The sequence below is a fragment of the Rhamphochromis longiceps genome, linkage group LG3 (genome assembly GCF_057381845.1).
Source record: "Rhamphochromis longiceps isolate RC_006_pf linkage group LG3, R_longiceps_female_GT1.1, whole genome shotgun sequence".
Taxonomy (NCBI): domain Eukaryota; kingdom Metazoa; phylum Chordata; class Actinopteri; order Cichliformes; family Cichlidae; genus Rhamphochromis; species Rhamphochromis longiceps.
The window spans coordinates 33,176,220-33,204,125 of record NC_140559.1 but is presented as its reverse complement, the minus strand read 5'-3'; the positions used below and the strand labels follow the sequence as shown (position 1 = coordinate 33,204,125).

General features: G+C 42.3%; 1 protein-coding gene across 3 annotated transcripts in view; it reads left to right on the top strand.

Moving 5' to 3' along the window:
• Positions 1-18,986, top strand: part of LOC146674194 (uncharacterized) — a 36,051-nt gene extending 17,065 nt beyond the window's left edge. Inside the window, exons 1-3 of one of the 3 annotated variants that reach the window (XM_085394759.1) lie at positions 13,664-14,070; positions 14,701-14,778; positions 17,167-18,986. In XM_085394759.1, coding sequence (XP_085250885.1) covers positions 17,229-18,929 — 1,701 coding nt within the window. In that variant the 5' untranslated portion in view covers positions 13,664-14,070; positions 14,701-14,778; positions 17,167-17,228 and the 3' untranslated portion in view covers positions 18,930-18,986. Of the gene's footprint in view, positions 1-13,663; positions 14,071-14,700; positions 14,779-17,166 lie in introns of those variants that run through there. The other 2 variants (XM_085394775.1, XM_085394766.1) reach the window with 2 other exon arrangements.
• The last annotated feature ends 8,920 nt before the right edge of the window (positions 18,987-27,906 follow it).

The following is a 27,906-nucleotide window of genomic DNA, read 5'->3' as shown; positions in this document are numbered from 1 at the left end:
GTTGCAGTGACGCGCCCGTGAGCTCCGCCGGCAGCCAGCCGCGCCTGAGTGACCGAGCCCCAGGCCGAGAGGCCGGGGGCACCCCACCTCCGAGGTGGCCCGAGCGAGCCCCAGGCTCCAGGCCCCGATGGGCGGCCGCCAAGGAGTGAGCCGGTGTGTACCTGGATGCCCATCCCCGGACACAGAGAGCCACCAACGCACCGATGTCTGAGGGGGTCCGCCACTGGCAGGGGAAGTGGTGGTAGGGGGAGATAGGCCTCCAAACCTTGGAGGGCCTGAGATGTCCCCAGAGAGGTGGCGCCTGACACCCAACCTGACATATAGACACAGACATACAGGCACACACAGATACAAACATCCATTCCCACCCTCATGCTCTCATATGCACTTACTCCACACTCAACCACCATGGAGACAGACATAAAGAGACGCTGTACACACGATCACACTCCCCAAGCGTACTCTACAAACCGGGTCTAGGTACCCTTGCCCCTGAGGGGGGGAACTGCACCCAGACCCAGGTGGTGTTGCCCTTTTCCCTGCGGTGGGGGGAGGCAGACCGCCCCGACTCCGCAGCAGCAGGAAGGCCCCACACTCCAGACCGCAGTCGGACGGCCAACTCCTCCTCCTAGCCCCCCCCGCTCCAGCAGGTCGCAGAGAACGGGGGTGAGAGAAGACTCCAAACCTCCCTCCACTCGCTCATTGTAGTGTTGATGCATTTGTGTTCTAAGGTGCATTTAAAACCCAGGAGGGCATAGAGCTACCTGCCAGAGAGCAGCAGGTAAGCGCATGGTCCCTCCTGCTAGCCCTCAATGTCTATGTGTATTTAAAATTGAGAGGTGGGCAACGACGCCAGGGGTGGGGTGTACACCCTGATGGTACTTTGGATTCCGTGTATCGTGCCCACCCCCAAGATCCTATATGTATGTGTAATGAGAGTGTGAGTAATGTGAATGTCTAAGTTGTGGGATAAAATTGAGGCAGAGGCAGCCAGAAGGGGACAGGGGGGGGGGGGGGGTAGCCTCCTCTGCACCCTGGTGACATACCCCTACTCCAAGGTCCTGCATGTGTGGGTGGTTGTGGTGGAGCGGGAAGAGGGAGGCAGCTGGAGATGGGGAGGGAAGGAAGGGAGGGGCAAGTGACCCCTCCCTGGGGCCAGCTCCCCCGCTGACCCCAGTAGGCACCCCCATACTCCGCGACCCGCCAGGGAAAGGGGGCCCAGGCCCATCCAGACCGGGGCCCAGTGCAGCAGCGCCTCCCGGCCCCACAGAGCCCGGGACAGTCCACCCAACCCCACCACAGAGAAAACTGCACCCACCCCACCATCCACTCATCTTCCAGACTACATAAGACAATAAACACCCAGGCTGAGATCTTCCTCCACCTCTCCTGTATCTCCCCCTCCTGCAGAGGGAGCTCCTGAGGAGAGGAAAGCTCCTGCAAGATGTGACAATCTCCCCCACCAGTTGAAGAGCCCCCCAGGTGGCTCGATGCACCGGCGGCACCCTGCTCCAGGGCTGGGCCCCATTCACCCACCCGCCCACAACCCCGGCAACACACCAACCAGGACCCAAGCCCCCGATGCCCGGTCCGGGTCCCAGCCCAGAGACGGAGCGCCCCCAGAACCTCACGCTCATCCCGGACCCACCCAGGGGCAGCCAGGCTACCAGGTCAGTAACCCACGTCCGTCAGCACAGACCCTCCCCTAGCCCCGCTGCACGCAGCCGCGAGGAAACAGTCACCTGAGAGCCAACAGAGCCCCTAACCGGACATGACCGCTACCCCGGGTTGAGCCCCCCCAAGGAAGATGCCTCCGGGGAACCCCCCCGACGCCCTAAGCCTGTCCCTACTCCCACACCAATCACAACAGTGAAGGCGGGACCAAACTATGACCCCCCACCCCCACTAGGTGATGGAGCTGATCAAAGGAGCCCAGAGCAATTGATCTGATATGGTGGCAGAGGCTGTATCAAGGCTAATGTAATCTAATAGATAATTTCTATATTGGTTAGAATTAAGATTATTTTTATTTTTCCAGTTCATGAGGACTGTTTTCTTGGCTATGCATAGGGCAGTGAAAACCATATGGGCTATATTCTTTTCTGAAGTGACATTATCTAAGCTGCCCAACAAACACACTAAGGGGGAAGTTGGAATGTTACATTTCAGACACTTCGATAAGTCTTCACATATCTCGCGCCAAAACTTCTGAACTGGTGGACAGAACCAAAGAGCGTGGATATAATTGTCCGGTGAATTGGTTTGGCAGTGTGAGCAGTTGTTGGTAGACGTAAAGCCCATCTTGAACATCCGATGACCTGTATAGTGCACTCTATGTAATATTTTGTATTGAATTAATTGAAGACTGGGATTTCTAATTAGATGAAAGTAGAGCTGGGCGATATGAGATTTTTTCATATCACGATATGTTTTTTTCATTTCAGGCGATAACGATATCCATCACGATATAAGCCAAATAACTATTTGTAAGATTTAAATGTGCCGTTGCTCACAAGTAAAATGTGAAATAATCAGCAGCTTGTTTTGATTTAAATATTTATTTCCCATAATAAGTTCAACAGGGTAGATGTACTTAAGGAACATGAGACTTTTTCAGATAAATAAAGGCAAATATTGCAAACTACACAAAAGGCAGCCGCTAAAGCGTTTAAGTTTCAAAATAGAACAAACGAAACAGACTAAATTGTCAATTCCACTTAGAAACAAAATATTAATTCTAAAAATAAATCTTAGTTTGTTTTACAGAAGAACAGACAAAACTGACTAACTTTTGTCAATATCAAATAAACTGAGAACTAAAAGGGAATTCTCAATCTCTCCTTGTTGTATAGCTTAGCTTTTCAAACAGTTTTAACAGTTACTTTAGTCTGACAAAAGCCGAATGACGAATTAGCGCTTCCAGTCAGAGACTGAGGCTACGTCCACACGTACACGGGTATTTTTGAAAACTGAGATTTTCCGTTTTCGTTTTAAAAAATAATCCCGTCCACACATAAAGGCAGAAATGAAGGAAAACGCTGCTATGAACATGCCAAAGCAGCAGGTGGCGCTAGATTCCTAACCGTGCCGAAATGTTGGCCAATCAGAAGTCTAGAAGCCTCGGTGGGAAAAAGTAAACAAAGCTGGGGCATAGAAGCAGAACCGAGTCGTATGTGTGGACGGACAGTAACTGTGTGTATATGTAAGCATTTAAACACTGCAGAGAGTAGAATTAACAGTAACAGTATTGTAGAAATTCATTTCACCGAAACAATAACGTGGCGCACAGTGTGACGCATGCACCAGTTTATTGTATTTCCAGACTTGCTTTCGGCACAATTTACAGTGCACGCTACTCTGTTTTTTGTCAGACTTGAAATAGCTGAAATACCTTCACACTACGGAACTTCTATGGCTCTTCCGTTCGACAATCTCTCCGGCATTGGAACCATCATCTGTTTTCTCTTCGGTCACAATCGGTTGATTTTTCTAGTCGGCACACTCATTTCCTCCATTACCCGCTGGCTGCTTCCCAAACAAACACACGTGCGGCTTGGCACTTGTGCTGTACGTAACAAGTCACGCGACGTGACGCTGCGGCTGTGATTGGTTCGGCTCTGCACTACTGAATTTGGATCGGCTGACCTTTTTTTTTTTTTTTTTTTTTTTAAGAGAACAAGAGCGGCGAGGTCTATCGCGATAGCTTAATTTCTCTATCGAGTAAAAGTTATATCGCGATACATATCGTTATCGTTCTATCGCCCAGCTCTAGATGAAAGGTTTTTAAGCAAACCTGAGACCAGAAGTTTAGGTCTAAGTTAACTGATAAATCCGCTTCCCATTTTGCAATAGGAAGTGATATTGATTCATCTGTTTTAGAAAGCATTCTGTATATTTTGGATAGTAATTTGGGGGTTTTAAGAGTAAGAAATTGAACCACACTTGGTGGTGTTTGTAGTTCAACTTGACCCGGTTTAAATTTCTTTTTTACTATGGATTTAATTTGTTGATATTCTAAAAATCTTTTCTTGTTGATCCCATATTTTGTAACTAGTCCGTCAAATGAAATAAATTCTGTTCCTTCTAGTATATGTTCTAAATATTTGATTCCTTTACCACTCCAATCTGAAAAGTTTATCATATTATTGTTTTGTAATATGTCAGGGTTGTTCCAGATAGGTGTACGTTTGCATGGGATTAATGAAGACGCCGTCAATTTTAGAAACTCCCACCATGCTGTCAGAGAAGAGCTGATGTTGATGCTTTTAAAGCATTTTAAAGCATTCATGACGTAGTCTACTTCATGTTTAAGCACTCTAATTAACAGATTGAACATAGAGACATTAAAGGAAGAGTATGCAGCGCCACCCTGTCAGATGCCAGTCACGGTGGGGCTCAGTGATGAATCAGGTGAGCTGGATTCATGGCTGAATCAAGACAAAGATTCCCCTGCTGTGGTCAGTAAGGGAAAAGCAGGGGGAAATAAAATTTAAAAGAGGCATTTATAAACGTTTATGTGTCAAGTTTATAAACGGGATAAAAGGGGGTGTTTTACTGTTATTTTAGCATCAGCATTATTGTTACATCAGAATCATATAACAAGCATTGTTACATTACATTGTTATACATTAACATTTGTATTACAGTGATTGTTATAACCTCAGGTTAATCTTCTATTTACAGGTGTTAGGATAATCATATAATCTTTCATTGCAGGTGTAACCATGATCATTTTTATACATATTGCAGTTTGTTGCTCATTATAGAGTTGTGCTCAAGTTAATAAGGGTTAAAAGCTACGGTCAACGCGATGTTTGGCTGATCTATGGACTGGAGTGACTTCGAGCATAGAAGGCCGCACGCGCTTACATAACACTGATATCATGTTTTTCTTGGTGATCTTTTATTCAGTTATATCTTTTGCTAAGTTTTAAGTAGGGGCAGTTAATTAAACGACATTCATTTAATATTACATACCTGATTCAGAGCATTACACACAGATCAACTTAACAATCTGCAAAACCTTGTAGCTGCAATATTGTGTCTCTATAAGGGACAGTTGGCTCCAGGAGATAAGTGGGAGTCAGTGCCTGTCCTCGAGGAGGAGAGAATCTTCCTTTGCTGTGTCAAAAGTAGTCAACAAGTTCATATTCAAGTGAAGTTCATATCATTACAGGTTTTGTTTCTTGGCAATTCTGCAGACGCAGGCTCTGGGCGGAGCCAGGAGTTGAATAGATCTAACATGACAATTAAATTGGTTTCATTTCCTGGCACAGGCTGACAGGACTGGAGCAAAGACACTGGATAGGAGGAGGTCTCATACCTTCTAAGATAGGAGGTCACTAACCTTTTCTTTTGATTTTCTAGCTCCGTTGATTTGACACATGGGAATGTGTCAAAAAAGGGGGGGAAGTTGAGTTTTAACATCAAACAAGGATTATATGAACATTTTTATGACTTCATTTGTGTTTTAATAACTTAGGTATGGTAAAGCTTAAGCTAATAGTGGTTTCCGGACTTTTTAGAGATCCAGTGAGAAGCATAAATCATTATTTCCATGTTTTTGCATTAATCATTGAAATGAACTGAATAGCATTTAGATGATAAAATGCCTGTGTTCATGAGAAGCTGAGTACCACACTGGAGAGGAAACCGTGGGACAGTAGGCGGAAGCAAACACATGATTTTTGGGGGGCAAATGTTAGAATTAAAAATGGCTAATTTGTTTTTGATGTCTTTTGTTAAAATGAGTGGTTTTAATAATAATTTTCAGGCACACTGTGGTAGGACTCGACTTAAGCGGTCAAAGAAGTGCAGGAGACTGATGCTGTCCAGTGTAGCAAGTGATTTATTCACCATTCTGTGGCCCAACAATATTTACAAAGAAACAAATAAGAAACTCAACTCTATAATTAACTCAATTCAAATAAACATAACTGAACTTAAATCAACGGAAATTAAGGTCAAACTGCACACAGCTACACTGACCTGAACCATTCTTCCGAAACACCTGAGTTCGTCTGCTTAAATAGTCCCCTTAATCAAACACTTTCTCCTCTGGACTATTCCATTCAGTAGGTAGGTGAGATGAACATGATTATATTCATCCTCTACTACTCCTCTTGACTGGCAACATAAACTCTGGTGTAATCAATACATATCACAACATTAACTCTATTTCTTTATAAACCCTTTAAAATCAACTTTATTAAATTATAAGAATTCTTCCCCTCCTGCACTTGGTCCCTTCCTGTGACCTCAGATGAACCCAGAAGGTATAAAGCAGGAAGTAGAACTACATTTCCTCCTTTTCCTTCTGGAAGACAGGTAGGTAAAGGTAAGTTCAAAACAATACAAATTAACAGTTGAAAGAAATAACATGTTAACTTAACAAACTTGTATGAATTGATTTAAACCAAGATGTTATATTATATAATCTGTAAAAGTGCAGAACATAAACAAACCCGGGATAATAGATGTTTGCCTATTGCAGATTACATGTGAAATATGGTTAAATCAAAACAAGAATGTTAACTAAGAATGTAGACAAATGGTCTTCTCACCCACTTTGTCACACACACACTGCAAATGTGCTTATAATGAGTTGGCACTCGGTCTTTTGAAGGTCATAAGCTTCGTTCGGCGTGATGGTCCGGACTGATAAAGTGTAGGAAATGCCTTGAGTACAGAGGGCTAAATGCAAACACGCTTACACACACATAGGATATGATTAGAATAAGTCCCTGGGACATTCTGAATATTCTAAACCAATTCTGAATCACCAGAAGATCAGTAGATAACAACATTAGATTATTAGAGCTAGGTATAGAGTTTTGGTTTTCTGTCTCTTACAGAGAAAGGAACAGACACCAGACGAGGTCACAGATATACGAGGATCCTTCGCAACAGAGACAGACACAGTGACTGCCGAGACACCAACTGGGTTCAAGTGTCATGGCATTTGGGCTCCGATTAGTCACCTCAAAAGGATGGATCCCATAAACACAGCAATAACCATGAAGGGGTTGGCGGAAATCCAGGAACACCAGACCAATGAGGTTCGAGAGGCTCTTGGGCAAAAGGGGGACACTTTCCTGTTTCTTTTTCTGGGGGATACACAGGACACACAGGACCCGAGGATACACAGATCGTTGTTTGAAATCGGGGCAGAATAATCCCCTGATCTGTGCAACGACTGAAGGGTTGTCTAACCCCTGAGGTTGAAGAAAGAAGAGCAGAGGATCACCCAACTGGAAGACACTGGTAGCTGCAGCAATAAAATAAAGGCTAAAAGCTCCTTGGACAGAGGTTCTAGTCTGAGTACGTCTGAAGAGTATAAGGTAGCACCAAAATAAAGCTGTGGGAGGACTGGGGAGTGTCATCTGTACCTGCTATTGTTGTAATAATAGTTTTTCTTGCATCTGAACTGCGCAAACTCAGAGGTCATCTCACATATGGTTCACCCAACAGGGGGACAAAGGGCCTCAGGAGTGAGAAGAGATGAACCTGGCCACACTGGATTACAGGGTGTAGGTGAGCTCTTTATTCTAAAGAGCTCATCAGGGGGAGTGTGGGATTATAATATTATTTTATGCCATGTTAGATCCCTAATTAAAGATTGTGAATTATTATGTAGTTTTAGTTTGCATTATTCTCCTGAATTAGAAGAAGGTGATAACTATTGCATTTGTTAAACTGATTTGCATTATATTAGACTGCTGATTTATTGTGAATGAATGATATTGTTTTATGATGCATTATACTGCTGAGTTATAAGAAATACTGTTCGCAGAAAGTCATCGCCTTATTTGTCTGATTAGAAGAGAACAGAACATACTGGAGTTTTCTGCCCCATCTCAGCAGGAGCAGATAAACAGTGAGCCAAGGTCGTAGCTTAGGCGCTGTGTGAGAGAAAGAATGTGAATGTTTAGGCTTTTATGATAAGGTGGGGGCCACTAGAGGCTATAAGAGTTTGATCAATGCTCCACCATTTTGAGATCTGATGCTGTCTGCGTACGGTGTGCCCCGTAGCCGGTTACCAAGATTACGTGAAGTACCCTCAGAAGGTCTGCTAGATGATGTTAATGCAGCACTACGGGCAATACCTACAACCACGATTACCGACACTAACAAGCTGATCTACAATACGGCAGCAGTGATCAGTGAGATGCTTGGCTACAAGTTGAACAGCCACAAGGGGCAGTACCCTCCATGGAGAAGGAGGCTAGAGGGCAAGATCAAAGTAGCACGGAGGGAGGTTAGCCAACTAACGGAGTTGCAGAAAGGTGCGACAAATAAGGTGCCTAAGAAATACAGCAAGCTGTCCATACCTGAGGCCTTGTAAACTGCCAAGCAAAGACACACAGCCTTGGCCAGCCACTTGAGGAGGTACACCAGAGAGATAGAAGGCAGGAGACCAGCTGTTCTCCACAGAACCAGCAAAGGTGTACTCTCAGTGGCAAGGAAACAATAATAATAATAAGAGAACAGCACCACCAAGGCTGGAGATGGAGCAATACTGGAAGAGCATATGGGAGAAGGACGCAACCCATAACGGCAATGCTCAGTGGCTAGAGGATCTGAGGGCAGACCACAGCGACCTCCCTGAACAGGGTCCAGTAACCATCACAGTGGCAGATATCCAAGAAAGGGTCTCCAGTATGAAGAGTTGGACAGCACCAGGGCCCGACATGGTTCACGCCTACTGGCTGAAGAAGCTGACTGCACTCCACGAGCGTCTGGCAGCACAAATGAACCAGCTGCTAGTTAACGAGAGACACCCGGAATGGCTAACCGAAGGCCGGACGGTCCTGATCCCCAAGGACCCCAAGAAGGGACCGGTCCCCTCCAACTACCGACCAATAACCTGCCTCAGTACTACATGGAAGCTCCTGTCAGGCATCATATCGGCTAAGATGAACAGGCACATGGGTCAATACATGAGCGGGACACAGAAAGGAATTGGCAAGAATACCAGAGGCACAAAACACCAGCTACTGATAGACAGAACAATCAGCCGAGACTGCAAGACCAGACTGAGCAACCTGTGCACTGCCTGGATTGATTACAAGAAGGCCTATGACTCAATGCCCCACAGCTGGATACTGGAATGCCTAGAATTGTACAAGATCAATGGGACCCTAAGAGCCTTCATCAGGAACTCAATGGGGGTGTGGCGTACAACACTAGAGGCCAACTCCAAGCCCATAGCACAAGTCACCATCAAGTGCGGGATCTACCAAAGAGATGCTCTGTCCCCACTGCTGTTCTGCATAGGCCTGAACCCCCTCAGTGAGATCATTAACAAGACTGGCTACGGATACTGACTACGGAACCGAGCAGTTGTCAGCCACCTCCTGTACATGGATGACATCAAGCTGTATGCCAAGAGTGAACGAGACATCGATTCACTGATCCACACTACCAGGCTATACAGCAATGACATTGGAATGTCGTTCGGACTGGAGAAGTGTAGTCGGATGGTAACAAAGAGAGGGAAGGTAGTCAGAACTGAGGGGATTGAACTACCAGAAGGCAACATTGCAGACATAGAGGACAGTTACAAGTACCTGGGGATCCCGCAGGCGAATGGGAACCATGAAGAGGCCGCTAGAAAAGCTGCAACCACCAAGTACCTGCAGAGGGTCAGGCAAGTCCTGAGGAGTCAGCTGAATGGTAAGAACAAGATCCGGGCCATCAACACGTACGCCCTGCCCGTGATCAGGTACCCTGCTGGGGTAATAGGCTGGCCAAAGGAGGAGATAGAAGCCACTGACATAAAGACAAGAAAGCTCCTTACCATGCATGGAGGGTTTCACCCCAAGTCCAGCACCCTGAGGCTGTACGCTAAGCGGAAGGAAGGGGGCCGGGGACTGGTGAGTGTCAGCACCACAGTCCAGGATGAGACAATGAACATCCAAGAATACATTGGGAAGATGGCCCCAACTGACCGAGTGCTCAGTGAATACCTCAGGCAGCAGAAACCCAAGAAAGAGGAGGGAGACGAGGAACCATCATGGAAGGACAGGCCCCTGCACGGTATGTACCACTGGCAGATAGAGGGGGTGGCTGATATCCAGAAATCCTACCAGTGGCTGGACAAAGCTGGACTGAAAGACAGCACAGAGGCACTAATCATGGCAGCACAAGAACAAGCTCTGAGCACAAGATCCATAGAGGCTGGGGTCTATCACACCAAATCAAATCAAATCAAATCACTTTTATTGTCACATCACATGTGCAGGTACATTGGTACAGCACATGTGAGTGAAATTCTTGTGTGCGAGCTTCACCCCAGAGACAATCCAGCACATAACAGCAGGGTGCAAAATGCTAGCAGGCAAGGCATACATGGAACGCCATAACCAAGTGGCCGGCATAGTGTACAGGAACATCTGTGCCGAGTATAACCTGGAAGTCCCGAGGTCAAAATGGGAGATGCCCCCCAAGGGTGGTGGAGAATGACCGAGCTAAGATCCTGTGGGACTTCCAGATACAGACGGACAAAATGGTGGTGGCTAACCAACCGGACATAGTGGTGGTAGACAAACAGAAGAAGACGGCCGTAGTGATCGATGTAGCGGTTCCGAATGACAGCAATATCAGGAAGAAGGAACACGAGAAGCTGGAGAAATACCAAGGGCTCAGAGAAGAGCTCGAGAGGATGTGGAGGGTGAAGGTAACGGTGGTCCCCGTGGTAATCGGAGCACTAGGTGCGGTGACTCCCAAGCTAGGCGAGTGGCTCCAGCAGATCCCGGGAACAACATTGGAGATCTCTGTCCAGAAGAGCGCAGTCCTGGGAACAGCTAAGATACTGCGCAGGACCCTCAAGCTCCCAGGCCTCTGGTAGAGGACCCGAGCTTGAAGGATAAACCGCCCGCAGGGGCATGCTGGGTGGTTTTTTTTTTAATATATATATATATATATATATATATATATATATACACACACACACACACACACATTTAAAAAAATCGCTTTTGAATTTGCGCTTGTTTTTTTGCTTTCACTTTGCAATCGTGCAAACTGTGTATAGAGAGCGACAGCACTGATCTGTGAGTGATGATAATTTGTGCACCAATTCCTCTGACATCGTCTTATTAATCGTTAGCTTACTATGCAAACATGACAAGTGAAATCTCCCGCAGCAAGCTTAAACATGTGAGAGGTTGATCGCGCAGAGAATCGCTGACCGTTATGTGAGTGCGTGTGTAAAAGCAGCAGGATTTATATTTTAGTTCTGCTGAGCCAAATAAGACAGGTCAGGGTGAAGAAGTGACAGCCAAAGAAAAGCTTACCACAAAACGGAGAAGTTATGACAAATCAGAGTATAAGGCAAAAAGAAAGTGCAGCTTTATGGTTTCATGGACAAAATAATTTCTGTGGCTGCAATATGACGAGCTAAATAACCAGGGCTGCACATAAGTGGTCCGCAGGTGCGCATTCGCTGTCAAAATAAAAAACACGCACAAGGGTTAGGGTTAAATTTAAAAACTGTACTTTTGAGTTAAAATATATATTTATAATTTTAATAAATGACAAATTAAAAAGGCATGAACATTTTTTTTTGTATCGAAAAAATATTGAACCGTGACACCAAAGTATCGAACCGAACCGTGAATTTTGTGTATCGTTGCACCCCTAATATATATATATATATATATATATATATATATATAGTATATGCTGCCTCTCGGCAGTGTCATCAGGAGGCATGGAGTGAACTTCCACAGTTACGCTGATGACACGCAGCTGTACATCTCCGTGTCTCCTGATGACACCAGACCAATGGATGCCCTTTTTAACTGTATCTTGGATATAAGATCTTGGATGGCAGAAAACTTTTTACAGCTTAACCAGGACAAAACTGAAGTTTTAATTGTCGGTCCTGAGGCTCAGAGAGAGAAACTCTTGTCTAAATTAGAGGCATTTTCACTATGTCCTTCGCTACAAGTGAAAAACCTGGGTGTTATTTTTGACTCTGAGCTTGGTTTTATCCCACATGTTAAACATGTAACCAAAATTGGATTTTATCATCTAAAAAATATAGCCAGAGTCCGCCCTATTCTCTCTCGGGCCAACACGGAGATGCTGATGCATGCTTTTATTACCAGTCGCATTGATTACTGTAATGCCCTGCTCTCTGGTCTTCCTAAGAAGAATATTTCAAATTTACAACTCTTGCAAAACTCGGCAGCTCGTGTGCTGATGAAGACCAGAGGGCGGGCCCACATTACACCGGTTTTAGAATCGCTGCACTGGCTCCCCGTGTGTTTCAGGATCGATTTTAAAGTTCTTTTATTGGTTTTTAAATGTCTTAATGGTCTTGGGCCTTCTTATCTCTCAGATCTGCTTTTACCATACGAACCCTCGCGGACCCTGAGGTCCTCTGGTACTGGCCTTTTGATTGTCCCTAAAGTCAGGACACATACTCACGGAGAGGCAGCTTTTCAGTGGTATGGTCCTCGTCTGTGGAACAGCCTGCTGGAGGAGCTCAGGGCCGCAGAGAACGTACATGTTTTTAAGAACAGGCTCAAGACCCACCTTTTTAATTTAGCTTTTACTTAGCGTTTATTTATTTTTTATGCTTATTTATTCTATCCTGTTATTCTATTATTAATTTAGGATTTACCTAATATTTCTTGATTTTATTCTTATTCATTTTTTAATCTTCTTACTCTATTTATATTTATATTTTATCCTGTTCTTATTTATTTTATCATTTTACCCTGTATATATCGTATTGCGTCATATCTCCAGTGTTTCCTCGGAGGGCGCTCTCTGCACCGGGGCTGTTATTGACCGTGGCTGCTGGGTCTCTGGGGTCCTCTCAGCCTGGTTGGGGGGCTCCTTGGCCTCCCTCCTGCTGGGTGCCCAGCCCGGAGGCTGCGGTCTGTGACCGGCTCCCGGTGCAGACGGCTCCCTGTTATAATGTTTCCTCACTTGGCTCATGCAAGCCCAGCCCAATTTTTACTCTTTAAGTGTGCGCGTGTGTGTATGTGTGTGTGGGTGGGGGGATATATGTGTATTGAGAGCGTGGGGAGTGAGTTGGAGGGTGGGGTGGGCTGCTTTTAACTATGTAAAGCACTTTGTGCTACATTTTTTCTGTATGAAAAGTGCTTTATAAATAAAGATTGATTGATTGATTGATTGATTGATTGAAACTATCAGGACAGAGTTTTGGTATGATTGTGTAACTGCATAATTATGCTTATGTACTTCTGGATAATGAGACAAACTAGCGTGTGGCGCTTCACTTTTTAATAAACTAAAAGACAGAAATGAGATTATAGGATCTGTAGTGTTGTTTATTCATATTATGGTACTTATCATTTGGGATATGTATTACTGTGTGCATACTTTATAAGAACAGATGAGATAAGGAGAGAGGAGATTAAAAAAATCTCTACCTTGCTGGTTTTATCAACGATGAAATGCTCAAGTATCTATGTAGCACGTACGTAATCTAATTCCACAACACAATGTGATGGGGGAAATCAGCTGTGTTTTGATGCCAATTTTATTTCGAATCTGGCGCGAACCGGCGAGCCAGTTCCTGAATCAGTCACATGGTACGGGCTGCCCGCGAGGCCTTGAACGTCACTGCATACGTAATCAAAGAAAGCCTCGATACGCGCTTTACAAAAACTCCCCCAAGATTAGCCGACACACGCTTCGAAGCTTTGACACACAGGACACATCACTACCAGTTGGTGGCGGTAATGAGTCGTTATTGCCAACCGCCGACAAACCACAAAGAAGAAGACGAAGTACTGCGCGTGCACACAGCGGAAAGTAGACTTACCGAGTAATGATTATAGCCACAGTCATCATACTTGTTATCTACGACGGAGACTTTTGTGGTGTGACAAATATAGTGTGACTGTGCTGAGCTTTCTTACTGCTGCCCTTCTGGTCTCCGGAAGATCGCGTTTATGTTTCTCATGCGTGATTGGAAAGATATAGGCTCTCGTAGCTCGGACAGCTTGGTCTCTCTCCTAGTCCAACTACAAAGCCGGCCTCCTCCGCTGGGGGATCTTTAGTTCGGGTTATTCTGAGAGGAGATCCAGAGTGAGTACATTATAATTTCTTCCTAAATCGATAACTGTCTACAGGGTTGCTCTCTCTTAGCTAATTTTGTTTTCGGCTGTACGTTCTGTTCAGCCCCTGTCATTTTGTCTGCTTGGAGCTTCCAGCAGTTTAGGACCTTATATTTTTAATCATTTGTGTTCAGCTATTTGTTTTCCTTCAAATGAAGATGTTGTACTGAGTATTATGATTTGATGAGGTGGATAGAATACAACAGACTCAACATTTAATAAAAGAATCACCAACCAGTAATGTGTCTTTTAAGATGGCGCTGATCTAGCGGCAGGCTGTTGTAGCAGCTGTCTTCGTAAACACCCCCCCCCCCCCAAATTTCTTTTTGTTCCTGCGATATCTCTATATTTCTCTTTTTATATAATATTTATCCATCATAACTCTGTTTCTACACTCAGTGATTGCATGTTGTTTGTTGTATATTTCCTGCTATGACAACTTAGTTTTCCTCTGGGATTAATAAGGTTTTTCTGATTCTGATATTGGTGCTGAACCTACGAGGCAAAATAATGCTACACAATACAATGGTCTGCAGTAGTGCCCTACAATAATACAATAAATTTAACTGGCTTAAATATAAAAATCTTTTTGCTGTCACAGGCGACTGGCAGCAGGCGAAGAGTCTGCTGGAGGAGCATCTCAGCACCTGTAGTCAGAAACATTGGTTCTTTACTGAAGGTGACAAAGAAAAATCGCCAACATTATTCTACAGACATTAATTGGTTGTTATTTTAATGATAATAATAACATCTAATTCTGTACACAGTGACATTTTGCCTGTTTATCCCAAATGAGAGACAAATCACTGCTGAAGAAAAATAATGTTCTCAACCTGCTTACATTAAATCAATGGATGGATGAAATTAGCCGTTTTTAACCCTCCCGAAAATAAGCTTCTCAAGGATCAGTTTTTGGTCCTGGATTTTTTGTAACCTTTACACACTCTACATGTTGTATAATAAAGTATCTATTAATATGTTCTAGTGTTGCACATGATACATTTTTCACAGCTGATACACAGTTGTGCTTTATTCCCTCTGATAGCGTATTTTGTAAATAGTATTACATCCTCTGCACACTTTGGCTGCTCTGAAAATGAAGGCAACAAACCAGAGAAGTTTGACTCCCTGGAAGAACTTATAAGTACACCTAGGGCTGCTCAATTAATCGAATTTTAATCACGATTACGATCTGGGCAACGATCATTAAAAATGACTGAGCCGATTATTAGCCCCTCCCTCGTTTATCCGCGACACCTTAAAGGCCGGTCCGTGAAAATATTGTCGGGCATAAACCGGTCCGTGGTGCAAAAAAGGTTGGAGACCGCTGATTAAGAGGACCCGAGGGAAGCTCGGAAAGCTAAGCAGAAGTTATTTGGAGAGGAGAGTGACTGCTGTTGTTTGAAAAGAGAAGTAAAAAAAAAAAACAACTTCAGTGGTGTTGCACACTATTTTATATTATTTTTTTAAAGTCATTGTTAACCCTTTAAAGCCGGTCAGAGCAGCACGCTCCGTTTTGTGTAACTATTTTTAAATCCCTGTAGAACCTGAACCGTGTAAGCTAGCGCAATAATTTGTTTTGCATATGAAACCGGAGGAGTTGTACTTACATCTGATGCCATCAGCTTGTCCTCGGTCAGGGTTTCCTTCCACATAAAGCTTTGCAAAAACTGCATAAAAAGCTCTTGCAGGAACAAAAAATAATATTCCAGAAACACGCTTTGCCGATCCGACCAGCTGTTCGTAACACTTCCCACAGTGAAACAGACGTCAGGCATGTCCGCCATTTCCTGGCCGAAACCGGAAGTGACGTCATTTTCGCTGAAATGTAGTTGTTTTTTTTTACTTGTAGGCCTTAAAAACCTATACTGGTCATGTTTGACTTTTCTGAATAGTTGCTAGGATGCTTAGAACTCGAATTGCACAGCTGGAAATAGTTTATTTTGATGCTGTTTTCTTTGCAAATTTGCATCATAGGATTTTTTTTGTTTTTCCTGCAGTATATAAAAATTGGTGTATCTCCAAAATAAAACTATGAAGACACTCAAAATAAATTTCCTGTTGTTGTAAACTATTTTTTGCAACTTTTTTGTATTTAAAGTTTTGAGGGATAAACCTCTTAAATTTCTCCAAGTAGAAATATATGTAAAAAAACAAAAACTATTTTCAATTTTTTTGTAGTTTATTGCACTTTTTTGCAATTAATGTAGTTACTATGGACTTAATGCATACATATTATTAAAATATGGGCTATAACAGTTGTATAGCAACTTGAAATACTCCAACAAATGGCACTACAGCATGTAAAAAAAATAATATAAACTCTGGTGGACTTGGTTCTATAGTAGGTCTTAAAGGGTTAAATAAATATCGTCAAATAATCGCAATCTCAATTTCAGTGAAAATAATCGTGATTATCATTTTTGCCATAATCGAGCAGCCCTAAGTACACCTACACTGAAGACTAATTCATGCTTCTTTTGACCTGGACAAGAAAAAGCTCTCTGTAAAGTTATGAAATCTTAGTAAATGAGGAAAACAGGAACAGCTCTGTAGCCAGGCTGACTAAGCCACCGGTCTAATGTTTGGACACACCTTCTCATAGGGCTGTGCGATATGACCAAAATCTCATATCCCGATATAAGACATCTATCATGATAACAATATAAATCACAAAAATGTAACATTTTCTGTATTATAATGACTTTTTACATTATAGATTCTAATTGAAATCTTTAAAACTCCAAATGAACACATATGGAATTAGGAGACAAAAAAAATGTTAAGTAACTCAAAACATATTCAGATTTTAGATTCTTAAAAATTTTAGATTCTTTAAAATAGCCATCGCTTGTATTAATTACTAATTTTCACACTAGGTGTGTGTGTGTTTTTGTATGTATGTATGTATGTATGTATGTATGTATGTATGTATGTATGTATGTATGTATGTATGTATGTATGTATGTATGTATGTATGTATGTATGTATAGATATATGTATGTATATGTACACTAAATAGGTTTTGTGAAGTGCATGTCACTGTTTTAGTTCTTTGTCATCATAGGCAAAAGAAGGGGAAGTGTGCTGAAACCTCTTCAAATTTATGACCTCAACAAAAACCAACCAATGCCAGCAAGTAAAGATGAACGACTTGTGATCCCTGTGGAGAAGACTTTCATCACTATGAAGAAGGCCAGAAAACGCCAGCGCATTGACAGTGGAGACAGAAGCTTCACGTGCAATCAGTGTGGAAAGGCTTTTACTCATAATAGCAGCTTAAAACAACACCAGCTTCTCCACACTGGCATTAAACCATTCAGCTGTGATCAGTGTGGAAAGACTTTCACTGAGAATGGCAACTTAAAAAGACATCAGCTCGTCCACACTGGTATTAAACCATTCAGCTGTGATCAGTGTGGACAGGCTTTCAACCAAAATAGCAAGTTAAAAAAACACCAGCTTCTCCACACTGGATTAAAACCATTCAGCTGTGATCAGTGTGGAAAGACTTTCACTGTGAATAGCAACTTAAAAAGACATCAGCTCGTCCACACTGGCATTAAACCATTCAGCTGTGATCAGTGTGGAAAGACTTTCACTCAGAGTGGCAGCTTAAAAAAACATCTGCTCATCCACACTGGATTAAAAGCATTTAGCTGTGATCAGTGTGGAATGGCTTTTACTCAGAATGGCAGCTTAAAAAAACATCAGCTCGCTCACACTGGATTTAAACCATTCAGCTGTGATCAGTGTGGAAAGACTTTCACTCAGAGTGGCAGCTTAAAAAAACATCAGCTCATCCACACTGGATTAAAAGCATTTAGCTGTGATCAGTGTGGAAAGGCTTTTACTGAAAATGGACATTTAAAAAGACATAAGATCATCCACACTGGATTAAAAGCATTTAGCTGTGATCAGTGTGGAAAGACTTTTACTGAAAATGGCAACTTAAAACAACATCAGCTCATCCACACTGGATTAAAAGCAATTAGCTACAATCAGTGTGGAAAGTCTTTTTCTCCGAGTAATGGCTTAAAAGAACATCACCTCGTCCATGCTGCAGATAAACCATTCCTCTGTGCTCAGTGTGGAAAGTGTTTCACTGAGAATGGCAAGTTAAAACAACATCAGCTCATCCACACTGGCATTAAACCATTCAGCTGTGATCAGTGTGGAAGGACTTTCACACAGAATAGCAGCTTAAAAAAACATCAACTCATACACACTGGATTAAAACCATTTAGCTGTGATCAGTGTGGAAAGTCTTTTACTGAAAATGGCAACTTAAAAAAACATCAACTCATCCACACTGGATTAAAACCATTTAGCTGTGATCTGTGTGGAAAGTTTTTTGCTCATGGTAACTGGTTAAAAGAACATCAGCTCATCCATACTACAGATAAACCATTCACCTGTGATCTGTGTGGAAAGTCTTTTACTTATAGTAAAAGCTTAAAAGATCATCTTCTCATCCACACTGGAATTAAATCATTTGTCTGTGGTCATTGTGGAAAAGCTTTTACTCAGAGTAAAACTTTAAAAGAACATCAGCACATCCACACTGGAATTAAACCATTCAGCTGTGATCAGTGTGGAAAATCTTTTAATCGGCGTAGAAACTTAAGAAAACATCAGCTCCTCCACATTGGAGTTAAACCATTCACCTGTGATCAGTGTGGAAAGTCTTTTACTCATAGCAAAAGCATAAAAGATCATCTTCTCATCCACACTGGAATTAAACCATTTGTCTGTTGTCAGTGTGGAAAGGGTTTTGGTTGCATGGATGCATTCAAAAATCATCAACTAATCCACACTGGAGTTAATTAATATTAATTATACATATATATATATATATATATATATATATATATATATATATACATATATATATATATATATATATATATATATATATATATATATATATATATATATATATATATATATATATATACATATACATATACATATATATATATATACATATATATATATACACACACACATACATATACACATACATATATATATATATATATATATATATACACATACATATATATATATATATATATATATATACACATACATATATACATATATATATATATATACACACATACATATATACACACATATATATATATATATACACACATACATATATACACACATATATATATATATACACACATACATATATACACATATATATATATATATATATATACACACACATATATATATATATATATATATATATATATATATATATATATATATATATATGTGTGTGTGTATATATATGCAATAGTTACATCCTTTTTACATAAGCCCTTTTCTACTCTGTAATATTCTTGTCAATTTTCTTGATATTTATTTATTATCCACTCTTTTAATCCTTGATATTTATAATTGATTGATCTTTATATATTAGTGCTATTTCCTAAATGTGTAAAATCTGTAACAGAATGTGTTGTTTGGAGTTTAGTCTGTCACTGTTGCTATTATTAGAATTTCTCTTGGAATAACTGTAATCCATATAATTTCCTTAAGGATTAATAAAGTATTCTGATTGTTTCAGGATTCATGACCTGCTATTTTCCAATGACAAGTCTGCTTACTTGTCTCTTTTGCTCGTTTCTCCTCCTCTTCTTTAATCTTTTTTCCTAAACTTAGGACCTGATGGCTTTGAACTTTTCTTGTCCATCTTCCATTGGTTTTACTTTTGTACTCCAATATGAACACCCATCCTCCAACTCGAGGATCACCACAACATAACTTAATAGACCTACACCTTAGTTCACAGATTCACTTTGTCTAGGGTTAATTTCTGAATCAGAATCAGAAAGGGTTTTATTGCCAAATGTTGAGCAGGTTTGCAACATTAGGAAATTGCTGCGGTGCTTCAGTGCAAACATACTGTCATAAATTACGCTTAAATAGACATGAAAATAAAAATAAGAATTAAAAGTGCTAAGTAGATAGATATATACATGATATATACATGAGTGCAGGTGGTGATCAGTGCCAAACATGGAATGATACAGTGAACACAGCGTAGGGTCATGTGTTAGTGGTGGGAACAGTCATATGGTTATTGTTCATGTGTCCGACAGCAGAGGGGAAGAAAATGTTCTTATGGCGAGAGGTTCTGGTGCGAATGGACCGGAGCCTCCTGCCTGAGGGGAGCAGGTCAAACAGACTGTGTCCAGGGTGAGAAGGGTAAGCTGAGATCCGAGCTGCACGCCCCAGTGTCCTTGAGGTGTACAGGTCCTGCAGAGATGGGAGTCTGCAGCCAATCACCTTCTCAGCAGAGCGCACAACACGCTGCAGTCTCTGTTTGTCCCTGATAGTGGCTCCAGCGTACCACACAGTGATGGAGGAGGTGAGGATGGACTCGATGATTGCAGTGTAGAATTGCATCATCGTCCGTGTTGGCAGGTTGAATTTCTTCAGCTGCCTCAGGAAGTACATCCTCTGCTGGGCTTTCTTAATGACGGAGGTGATGGTGGGCTCCCACTTCAGGTCCTGGGTGATGGTGGTACCCAGGAAGCGGAATGAGTCCACAGAGGTGATGGGGGTGTCAGTCAGGATGATGGGGTGGAGTGGGGCTGTGTGCTTCCTGAAGTCCACAATAATCTCCACTGTCTTCTGGGCATTCAGCACCAGGTTGTTGTGGCTGCACCAGGACACCAGACGTTCAACCTCCCTCCTGTAGGCAGACTCGTCCCCGTCCGAGATGAGCCCAATAACGGTGGTGTCATCTGCAAACTTGATTAGCTTGACAGACTGGTGGGTGGAGGTGCAGCAGTTGGTGTACAGGGAGAAGAGCAGAGGAGAAAGAACACAGCCCTGAGGGGAGCCGGTGCTGATGGTCCGGGAGTCCAAGACATTCTTTCCCAGCCTCACATGCTGCTTCCTGTCCGTCAGGAAGTCAGTGATCCACCGGCAGATGGGATCAGGCACATTCATCTGGGAAAGCTTGCCTTGGAGATGGTCTGGAAGGATGGTGTTGAAGGCAGAGCTGAAACAGGATCCTGGCGTAGGTTCCTGGGGAGTCCAGATGCTGCAGGATGAAGTGTAGGGCCATGTTGATGGCGTCGTCTACAGACCTGTTGGCTCTGTATGCAAACTGCAGGGGGTCCAGGAGGGGGGCCGTGAGGGTCTTGAGGTAGGAGAGAACCAGGCGCTCAAATGACTTCATGACCACAGATGTCAGAGCCACGGGTCTGTAGTCATTTAGTCCAGTGATCCTAGGTTTCTTGGGGACAGGGATTATGGTAGAGGACTTGAAGCAGGCAGGCACATGACATGCCGGCAGTGAGGAGTTGAAAATGCCAGAAAACACTGGGGCCAGCTCGTTTGCACAGTGTCTGAGGGTGGCAGGAGACACACCGTCTGGGCCGGGAGCTTTTCGAGCATTCAGACTCTTAAACTGCTTCCTCACACCTGCTTCATGAATATGAAGAGTTGTGGTGGGAGGAGGTGGTGTGAAATCCTCTTTTGTGTGGGGTGAGGAGGGGGGTGTTGTAGGTGAAGTGTTTGAAGGTGGTGATGGCTCTATGGAGGGGGGAGAGGTGGGGGAATGAGTGTCCAAAGTGTCTCTATTGTTGGGGCCGTTGGAGGTGTGAAGGCTGCCTGATGGCTCGTCAAAACGGCAGTAGAAGTCGTTAAGGGTGTTGGCTAAGAGCAAGTCGTCAGTGGAGTGGGGGGTTTTAGGCTTGTAGTTGGTGATATTCCTAAAACCTTTCCACACAGAGCAGAGGCCGAGTCATTCTCTGGGATTTCACACAACCCAGGATTCAAATCATGAATACATAATGGGATTGGATTTACGACATCATGATTGAAATGTGCCCTATTTGGAAGCAGCAGGGCCCCCTCCTCTGTCGACAGGTTGTGTGAGACTTTAAATCATCAAACTGTAAAATTTTAAATTGTCATTAATCCCTTTACCACTAGTCCTAAAGTGTATATGTATTTTCTTACTTTTCTTATTTTTATTGTTTGTTTACTTGCAGTGCTGTAATTGGAGCCTCGTCGTCTCGTCTCTCTATATACTGTACTGTATATCGCGGAGATGACAATAAAGTTTAATTTGACTTCAGCATAGCAGCAAGCAGGCGCACTGAGGGCTCTCACGCTCACTTTATAGAATTTCGAAAAAACATCGGTGCAAATTATAAGTCTGTATCACAATGTCTGGTGTTTTCGTGTTTGTTGGATTGTTTTTATTTTGTTTTAGTTTGCAAGTTGGTTATTAGATGCCGCTCCAGCCAGCCAGATAATCCCCCGCAGCCCCGCCCTCTCTTCTCTGTGCCGCAAGCAGCAGGTGCACCTTGCAAACAGAGGGTACCTTTACTCGCAGAAAATGGACGGCAGAAAACTGATCGGTGCCTATGCCATCTCCAAAATGCACTGGCTGATGATTGGGCAGTATGAGTACGAGCAACTTTTTTTTGGGAGATGCCCGTGATGCCGCCGCCACCCTGGGAAACCGCCCATGTCGCCCCTGTCAGAGTTTTACCCCTGATACTGCTGGATAAACAGAAACTCACTCAGGAACGAGGTCACACAGAGCTCAAGTTTTCACTCACGAGAGGGAAGCAGTTGTCTCCAACTCACTTCAACTTGCTTCCCCCTGCAGGCTGCTTTTATTATTTACACACATGAATATGCATAGTCTCATTAACATGTGATATCTTAAACAAGCATATATGTGAACAAAGAGCAACTGTGTGTGTGTGTGTTTGTCAAGATATGGCTCCGTGAACGCCTCCTTAAAAAAACGATTCTAATTTTTTCTGCAGTTGAAAGTATTTTTTGCCACAAAAATAAAGCTTCCTGTTTGTGTTTATTTCCCTGTTTGTGAGTCATGTGTTCTATTTTACATTCAGTACCATCATGACAATGCTAACATGAGACAAGCAAATTCTGACATGATCTCTTCTTTCACTAAACATTATGGAAAACCACACCAGTTGGTTATAATCAAATACAGCTGGACTCAAATGAAGGTGTAGAACCATCTCAAGGATGATCAGAAGAAATGGACAGCACCTTAGTAAAATATATGAGTGTGACAGCAAATGGTTTGAATACTTAGGGCCATGTGATATTTAAGTTTTTCCTTTTTTAACAAATCTAGAGAAATGTCAACAATTCTGTGTTTTTCGGTCACTATGGGTTGCTGTGTGTACATTGAGGAAAAAATGAACTTAAATGATTTTAGCAAATGGCTGCAATATAACAAAGAGTGAAAATCTGAATACTTTTGGTACCTACTGTAGTGTATGTGAGCACCCTTGTGTACAACTGTGCACATGAGCGCTCTTGAGTTCAAAAGGTTTCTCCATGCAAAGATCTGCTTGAGGGTTTGGGGAGCCATAGCCCTACCCCCCAAGAGCATGAAGCGGGCGCAGAGGAGACCCAGGGCCGGACATCCACAGTGCAAATGGAGGACCACCAGAGAGGCAACCGCACCACCCTCCCTGAAAGAGCTGAGGAAAGCCGCAGATGTGGGGTCACCCAGCACCACGGTGCAGAAGCCACAGAGGGCCGCAGTGACGAGCCCACAGGGCCCGCCGGTAGCAAGTCGCACCAGAGTGGACCGAGCCACAGAGACCCAAGGCAACACCACCTCATCGGAAGGGGCCCGATCTGGCCACAGGCGCCATGCCCCACCAAGCAGCCATCAGGAGTGAGCTGGATAAACACCCGAGTGCTCAGCCCTGAACGCAGAGAACCACCAACTCACCGACGACTGAGGGCATCGGCCACCAGCAGGTAGTGAGGTGGGTGAAGGTAGGCTAGATATTCCAAGTTAGGCGGAGGTGGGGACTCGACCTGACTCATAGATATAGACAAACTGTCACACACAGACAAAAGCATACATTCCCACCCTTATTAACAGAAATACAAATACTCAGCACTCGCCCAACATGGAGAAAAAACAGAAATGAACACTATACACCCATTCACACTCCCCAGACATACTCTATACTCTCGATTACAGGTATTACATGGGAGGGGCATGATGATTTCTGCCAGAAAGAAGTAGGTGTTATCATCCGAAATTTGCGTCATCGAAACACACACACACACACACACACACACACACACACACACACTGGCGCTTTTAAGAGTTTGGCCATTGTGTGTCTAGGTCAGTCAAACAGCCTGGAGCTGCTAAATTTGAATCCACCAATCACAAAGGCTGCTTCTTTCCCACCAAAACAGCTGCATCTGCTGTAGCCCTTAACCCTTTAGAGCCGATCGGAGCGGGCACGCTCTGTTTTGCGTAACTATTTTTAAATCCCAGTAGCACTGCAACCACGTAAGCTAGCGCAAAAATTTTTTTTGCATATGAAACCGGAGGAGTTGTACTTACATCTTATGCCATCAGCTTGTCCTAGGTCACGGTTTCCTTCCACATAAAGCTTTGCAAAAACTGCATAAAAAGCGCTTGCAGGAACAAAAACATAATATTCCAGAAACACGCTTTGCCGATCCGATCAGCTGTTCATAATACTTCCTGCGTTGGAATAGACGTCGGCGCGAACTTTTGCATTTCCGCCATTACCTGCCCGAAACCGGAAGTGACGTCATTTTCGCGGAAATGTAGTCTTTTTTACCCTCAGGGCCTATACTGGTCTTTTTAAAAGTTATCTTTGACTTTATGACTTTCTGTGTCGTTTCTGGGATGCTTAGGACTCATATTGCACTGCTGGAAATAGTTTATTTTGATGCATATGCTGCTTTTTTGCAAATTTGCATTATAATATTTATTTTCGTTTTTCCTGCAGTGTATAAAAATTGGCGTATTTCAAAAATAAAACTATGAAGACGCTCAAAATAAATTTCCTGTGGTGGGAAACTATTTTGTGCAACTTTTTTGTATTTACAGTTTTGAGGGATAAGCCTCCTAAATTTCTCTAACTACAAATATATGTTAAAAAAGCAAAAACGATTTTCAATTTTTTTGTAGTTTATTGCACTTTTTTGCAATTTATGTAATTACTATGCACTTAATGAATACATATTATTAAAATCTGGGCTATAATGGTTGTATTGGTGTATAGCAACTTGAAATGCTCCCAAAAATGGCTCCACAGCATGTAAAAATATAATATAAGCTCTGGCGGCCTTGGCTCTATGGTAGGTCTTAAAGGGTTAAATACACGAACAGAGAGAGTACTTTCTGCAATCCAAGGGCATAGATTAGGTTTTGGCATTGGTGGGGACAGATGATTCAACCACCAAACCCTGCCCTATTTCTTTTTCCCCCCTTCTTGTCTTTGCTTCTTAATAAAAAAAAAAAAAAAAAAAAAAAAGGAGAAATATGCTTGCCTACATATGCTATTCTACATGTTTTTAAACCATTTAAAATTACAATTCTTAGTTTTATATGTGAATTATATAATGTTAAATTACTTAAGTATTTTAGGCTTTAGTTTACTTAAGCCATATTCCATATATATCAGGTATCATACAAAGATAAAAATAGATTCATGACAATAAAATAATATGACTTTAAGGACTTAACAACATTACTTCAGTTATAGTACACCAACATCTCTTACACATTAGCACTAAGGGAACACTGAATGACCTGGTGGTTTTTGTCCATAAAGCTACTCATCTAAGATTACCACAAAGTAAAAGATCGATCAGCAAGATTACGTAACATTTTAGGCACACTATTGCCCCTATTAAGTCAGTGAGCTGGGATCTTTTATTCTAAACATGAACTACTGTTATAGCAACGGACATGGACTACTGGTTCTAGTGATGGTAAATTTGATTCTTTTTACTGAATCGAGTTTTAATGAGTCACTCACCAAAGTGAATCGGGTGTTTTGAGTCATTTGATTCACTGAGTCAGTTGACCAGAGAGTGCAAAAAAATTTACATTTTCACTCAAACTTAATTTGTTTCTCTTTTCATGTAAATCCCACTGCTAAGATGAATGATTCCAAAAAAATGACGCTGACCGCAGCATGATTGAAATGGTAAAACAAAACAAAACAAAAGAAACACATAACTCTTAGTATCATTACTTGCTAATCATGTTTAAAATGTTGACTAATAGTATTCACCAAACATAATATGAGCTATTTATTTTTCCTTTCCAGGTGCAGTGTGAATCTTGCCAAAGATGGGCACATTTTGCATGTGCAAAATATAAAGAGAGCAACCAAGAATATAAATGCAAAAAATGTAAGGAAAACACATAACAACTTCTAATATAAACAGCTGTCTTTTCCCCTCCATGTCTCTTTGCATTTGTTGTCAACATTAGATGATTGTGTGCTGGAGGCCATCTGAACATGCTACCTAAATAAATCCCAGCAGGAAGCATGTTTTAATAGTGTGATTTGGCCATCTGAACATGCTACCCAAATAAATCCCAGCAGGAAGCATGTTTTAATAGTGTGATTTGGCCATCTGAACATGCTACCCAAATAAAACTATGCAGGAACCATGTTTTAATAGTGTGATTTGGCCATCTGAACATGCTACCTAAATAAATCCCAGCAGGAAGCATGTTCTTAACGTCCTAGCGAAATAACTCAAAGTTTTTAAGTGTGATTTGGCCATCTGAACGTCCTACCTATACGACCGAGCCATTAACTACGTAAGGTAGCATATTCTGATAAGGTAGCACGGATTGATAGATAAGACCATAAATTTACGCTACGGTAGGATGTTTTGACAAGGTAGGACGTTTTGTCAGAACACAGGCATTGGCTGGTCATCCAGAGCGATAAAATGAGTCAGAGCCTCTGTTATTTAAACTGCCCGTGGATTTTCTCTTGACATTTTTCATCGTTTTTCCAAAACCTGAGTTAAAGTTGGCTGTTCCGTTCCACACTGCTGACATTTTGCTTAGCCTAGCTACAGCAGCCTCCAGTTTCTCTTTTTTATCTGGAGCTGCCAGTCTCACTCGCCTAACCATGTGCCTGTTTAGCGCGAGGTGTCCCCCTAGTGGCCAATCTAAAAAACTACAACAGAAATGACATCCCACCCTCTGATTAATGAAATAAGTTAGTATCGGTTCATGGTATCGGTTAACTTTTACGAGTATGAGTACACACACATTTTACAGTATCGGCCCCAATACCCGATGCCAGTATCGGTATCGGTGCATCCCTACCGAAAGGTTTTTAAGCATATCTGAGACCAGAAGTTTTGGTCTAAGTTAACTGATAAATCCTCTTCCCATTTTGCAATAGGAAGTGATATTGACTCATCTGTTTTAGAAAGCATTCTGTATATTTTGGAAAGTAATTTGGGGGTTTTAAGAGTAAGAAATTGAACCACACTTGGTGGTGTTTGTAGTTCAACTTGACCTGGTTTAAATTTCTTTTTTCCTATGGATTTAATTTGTTGATATTCTAAAAATCTTTTCTTGTTGATCCCATATTGTGTAACTAGTCTGTCAAATGAAATAAATTCTGTTCCTTCTAATATATGTTCTAAATATTTGATTCCTTTACCACTCCAATCTGAAAGGTTTATCATATTATTATTTTGTAATATGTCAGGGTTGTTCCAGATAGGTGTACGTTTGCATGGGATTAGTGAAGACTCCGTCAATTTTAGAAACTCCCACCATGCTGTCAGAGAAGAGCTGATGTTGATGCTTTTGAAGCATTCATGTCGTTGGATGTTTGAGCTGATAAATGGTAGGTCTGAGATCTCTAGATTATTGCAGAGTGCTTGTTCTACATCTAACCAAGGTTAATCTAAGAGGGTGTGTTTTAGCCATCCTGAGATAAATTGAAGCCTGTTGACTAAG